The 5,278-nt window shown below is 41.9% G+C and overlaps 1 protein-coding gene across 2 annotated transcripts in view; it reads left to right on the top strand.

Moving 5' to 3' along the window:
• Flvcr1 (feline leukemia virus subgroup C cellular receptor 1) overlaps positions 1 to 5,278 on the top strand; it is a 17,825-nt gene that overhangs the window by 3,478 nt on the left and 9,069 nt on the right. The window contains exon 2 of one of the 2 annotated variants that reach the window (XR_003377047.1): positions 1,394 to 1,462. Coding sequence is in view for 1 of the 2 variants with exons in the window: in XM_005348868.2 (XP_005348925.1) it covers positions 1,394 to 1,538 (145 nt within the window). In the remaining variant the exon portion in view is untranslated. Of the gene's footprint in view, positions 1 to 1,393; positions 1,539 to 5,278 lie in introns of those variants that run through there. The other variant, XM_005348868.2, reaches the window with a different exon arrangement.

Here is a 5,278-nt window from a genome sequence, read left to right as displayed (position 1 = left end):
TCTGTGTGTGTTTACAGGTGTACATGTAGGAGGAAGGTGGCTGGGTGAGTACGCACTTGAAAACCAGAGGGGATTTTGGATGCCCTCAAAATCCTTATTCTTTAGAAGAAAAGTCTCATAAATCTGGAGTTGAGGGTTTTTAGCTAAGCTGTCAGCCATCAGGCCCTGGAAGTCACCGTCGCCTGTCCTCACACCCAGGGCTGTGGGTACAGGTGTGCACAGGACCATGCTCAGCTTATTGTGTGGGTGCTGGGATTAGAACTCTTGTCCTCATGCTTGCTCAGCAAGTGCTCTTACCCACTGAGCCAGCTTGCCAGCCCCTAATTGCTTTCTGTATGAATTTGTCTATGCTGACTATTTTGTACAGATGGAATTATATAATATATGTCTTTTTGTGTCTGACTTAGTTCTCTCTTGTGTTTTCAAAGTCCAGGTATACATGAGTACTTCATTCTTTCTTACAGATGAATATGCTTCTTTGTGTGAACATGCCAGATAAAAGTCTAGGTTATTACCATGTTTTGGGTCTGTGAATAGGGTTGCCGTATTTGAGTGTAGTTGATTTGACTATCTATTTTTAGTTTGGGGGCATGTACCTACAAGTGGAATTGAAACATCGTATTTCAGTTTTGTGTTAAATTTCTGAAGAAATTGCCAAACTGTGTCCATAGTGGCTGTACCATTTACATTTGGACCAGCAGTCTACAGGGTTCAAGTTTCTCCCACCCTTGTGAACACTTTTCCTTTGTTTGTTTGCTTGTTTGGTTTGTAGCCACCCTGGCTGTCCCGAACTCACTTTGTAGACCAGACTGGCCTTGAACTCCCAGAGACCTACCTGCCTCTGCCTCTGCCTCGCAAGTGCTGGGGTTAAAGGCATGCGCCACCACTGTCTGGTGTGAATACTTATTTTCTGTTTCTATAATCACACTCATCCAAGTGGATGTAAGATGGAGTATCATTGTTATTTTGATTTGTATTTCCATTAACAACATGCTATTGACTTTTTTTCTATATTCTTCTTAGCTGCTTGCATATCGTCTTTGGAAGAACATCTTTTCAAGTATTTGGCCCACTTAACATTGGGATTCTTATCTTTTTATTGTTGGTTTGTTAAAAAAAAATCTTTTTATTCTGCATGCTAGTTCCTTATCAGATAGGATTTGGAAATATTTCCCCATGTTGTAGGAGTTTTTTAATCCCTCATCAGATATAAGGGAGAAGTTTGGCAGCAGTTTTTCTTCATCAGTACAGTAGAACAGAGACATTAGAACAGACTTTTTAGGATTTACAGTGCGTCTTTGTACGTACTACCGTTCTTCATCATATTCTGTTAAATGCCAACATTTGCTCTGTTTGCTATTGATAGTCGTTAACAGGACTGTTTATTTTACAGCTTGGAGCTGCAGTTGGCTTTTTGTTGCCACCTGTTTTAGTGCCCAACGTGCAGAATAACACAGACCTTCTGGCTTATAACATCAACACCATGTTTTACGGAACAGCATTTATCTCCACACTTTTATTTTTTTTAACAGTAATTGGTAAGTGAACTGTTTGTCCTGAGACCTAGATAAATGCATGACAAATAGATGGGAATGACCAACCCGGGGAGTTCTGCTGATGGTGTCTCCAGTACTCTTTGTTCTTGCCGTGCAACGTCTTGCCCAGGTACTGAGTGGGGCAGCTCTAGGGCTATGGTATGGTCCACACCATGTTTGCTTGTCTTTTTAACGTTCTAAAGGGTTTGAAGACTAATCGGTTCCATTTATCTTTCTGCTAACCCAGCTTGGTAAGTGTTCATTTCAAACATGCTGCCTGGCTTCCCTTTCCATGTCCATCCGTGTGGTGTGCATCCTGTACTTACCTAGCCTGCAGCTAGTGCCCGTCATGCTTAAAATGACGCTCACAGGCTACACCTTCCCTTTCCTAGGAACCCCCCAGGGATCCCCAGTTTAACATTAACTGGGTTTAGAATGTTGACCTGTGAATCACCCTGGGCAGCATCGAGCTGTTCAGAATTTCAAACTGTGGCAACTGTCTGCTTGCTAGGCCACCTCAGCAAAGCCCGGCTGCCACCCCTCGTCCCCGAGTCCTCTCGTCTGGGCCTGTCTTTTGAAGGAGTCAGTCAGAGTCAGCTGCAAGCAGCCATCACCAGCTTGGAAGAAGCTTTGGGAAGGTCTGCTTTTTTTTTTTTTTTTAAAGTTTATTTTTAAGGGGAGGCAGTTTTGATTTTAGGGGAGAAGCTAGGCGTGTCTAGATACATCGCTGCCGTGACTAGGGCAGTGCCTGTGAGACTCTCAGTCTCTCCTAGATGGGTTTTATCAGAAAAGGAGCTATGAAGTTCTCAGACCAGCTCTTAATTAACGTTTATAGTTAAAGCCTGTTTAGTTGGAGGTTTTAGACTTACATACTGAACTTTTTACCTTGCTATGATATTAATGAAAACTTCATATTTTGTGATCTCCAAATATAGAGTTTTCAGAGAAATACCTGCTGACTACCTGGGTAGATGAGCGGCAGGGTCAGGTATAGGAAGCTCAGCCCACGTCTGCAGTTTCCCTTGAGATAATGAACGGAATGTTCTCTTCGTGGCATCTGAAGTATGCCAGGACGTGCGGTTGGTCAGGGAGTGGCGTATTTGTGCTGTACACACTGCTGAAACGGGCAAGTTTTCCTTGTACTCTTTTAGTATTTTGAGGGAACCTCGAATCTGCCTTTCCGGTTGGTGCATTTGGCTTGCTTGACAAAGTAGGAAATGTCGCTGCTGTGCACTTTAGAGAAGTGGATCTTGCCCTTCAGTAGGATTAAGTATAAAATGTCTTCTAGTCACTTATGTGTAATCACATACATCTCGGGCTCTCATCTTGTTGAGTCTTCAGCTGAGCTCCTCACAAGAAATGAATAATTAATTATAAATGATGTCATTATGAAAAGAAAGGACTGGAGAGATGGCTCAGCAGCTAAGAGCACTTTCTGCTCTTGCAGAGGACCCAAATTGTGTTCCCAGCACCCATGTCATTGGGTGACTCATAACCTGTGATTCCAGCTACAGGGGACCTTGTGTACTGCATTGACATGAATAAAACCCCCAAAACCAACACACACTTGTACAGGGGATTAAAAGCTGAGATATTTTTAATGAATTAATTATTGGAAAGATAGCTCAGTGGTTAAGAGCACTTGTGTACTTGGCTGCAGAGGACCTGGTTCCGTTCCCAGCATGCACATGTAGCATCCGGAGATGCCCTCTCCGTGGACACCAGACACTAATGCTACACATGCAGACATGCAGGCAAGTCATGCAAACACATGAAATAAATCTAAAATAAAAATGAAACCTTAAAAATAATATCTATAGTTGAAGTTTTTCACGACATGTATATATGTATAAACTATTAGAGCAGGAGTAAGAACAATAGAATAGGTAGGACTGGGTTATTATCTTTAGCAGTTTGAGAAATTAAGGAGTGAGGTATTTACATATCTAGCTAGTTACTGATGTACTTGTAGCTTGTGGGTTGAGTGGAGACAGAAGTGGAGGTCTGGAAACAGTGGAATAAAAAAGGCTTGTTTTCAAGTTTGTTTTAGTATCCTACCTTTTTATAAAATATTTATTAATTTTGTATACAGCACCCTGTACGCGTATATCCCTGTAGGCCAGAAGAAGGCACCAGATCTTGTTACAGGTGGTTGTGAGCCACCATGTAGTCACTGGGAATTGAACTCAGGACCTCTGGAAGGACAGTCTGTGCTCTTAACCTCTGAGCCATCTCTCCAGCCCCAATGCCCTACATTTTTATTTAATCTTATGACTCTAGACATAGTATAAAAGCAAAGTAAGAATTAGTCAAGGGGGCATATACTATAAGCCCAGTACTTGGGAGGTAGGTACCAGAGGATCGGGAATCCAAGGTTATCCTTGGCTACGCGAGGCCCTGTCTCAAAAAAACCAAACCATTATTGTGTGAAGATTGTGACATTAATTAGAAAGGCAACTGTGTCGTACTCAGATATATTTGCTAAGGTAGAAAACTGAATTTGGAAATTCTTACTTGAAGTGCCTTATTCGCTAGAAGAGATACGCTTACATCTCTCTAAATTCTACTGATAATTACTTAAAAATTCAGCCAGATCCATATAATTTATGAGCATAAATTACAGTTTTTAGTGACATGACATATGTTGGACTAGGACTTCCTGAAAGGTTCACTTTGTGTGACTTCCTTGTCCTCGTGGGGTGTGGATGGAAGCTGGCTGGGACTCCGAGGAACTAACCCTAGCCTTCTACTGAATCCATGCTAGTTCCTCATTCTTGGAGAATCTGCCTCTCACATCTGGATCGTAGGTGTGCACCAGAGCCTGAGTAAGCACACATCACACGATTTTGGTTCTTACTATGCCTCAAGATTCTTTACCAGCACCTGGGAGGCAAAGGCAGGCGATCTCTGAGTTTAAGGCCAACCTGGTCTATACAGTGAGTTCCAGTATAGCCAAGGCTAGAGAAACCATGTCTCAAACTCCCCCACCCCCTAAAAAAAAAATTTAATTCAATATTAGTCTACATAAACACAAGAGTGTATAGCATAGCTGTGTCATTGTACTTTTGATTCTTCTATTCAAGATGTCTACATTGGCTATAAAACTTTTAGTAGAGATGCATTTTATTTACTTAATCTATAAGTATTTTAAGCTCTTGAGGCAAAGTCTGTTTTTTAAGTGAATATTGTATTTATTTATTTTTTATTTTTGGTGTCTCTGTGTAGCTCTGGGTGTTCCGGAACTCACTCTGCAGACCAGGCTGGCCTCAAAGTCACAGAGATCCACCCGCCTCTGCCTCCCGAGTACTGGGATTAAGGACGTGCCCCACTGAGTTCCACTTTAAGTGAATATATTTCAAACGAGACAATATATTTTATGTAGCACTGATAATTATAAAATTTTACATAGTTTTGTGATCTTTATAGCAGCTTGTTATTGTCGTTTCCATTTAACTAATGAGACTCTGACACTGAGACGCACATAAGACTAGGCAGGGGCTGATCGTGTATTTATTTGCCTTCTGATGGACAGTGTGTAGATCTGTCTGAGGCTCACGCACTCACAGAAGGGCTCTGGACGTCCCCGTTTCTTTACCGTAGCTCAAGGGGCTCCTCAAGTTCTTGGCGACTTCGTGTGCCCAGTGCCGGGTGGAGATCAGTGGCTACTTGGAGCTAATAATCAATTCTTTTATTGGCACAGGTTTTTAGTGGGAAAAAAAGAGGTCCCCATTTCAAAAAAAAAA

Source organism: Microtus ochrogaster, chromosome 6, assembly GCF_000317375.1.
Source record: "Microtus ochrogaster isolate Prairie Vole_2 chromosome 6, MicOch1.0, whole genome shotgun sequence".
In the NCBI taxonomy this organism is placed as follows: domain Eukaryota; kingdom Metazoa; phylum Chordata; class Mammalia; order Rodentia; family Cricetidae; genus Microtus; species Microtus ochrogaster.
The sequence above is the reverse complement of the archived record's forward strand: the minus strand, read 5'-3'. Positions and strand labels throughout refer to the sequence as shown.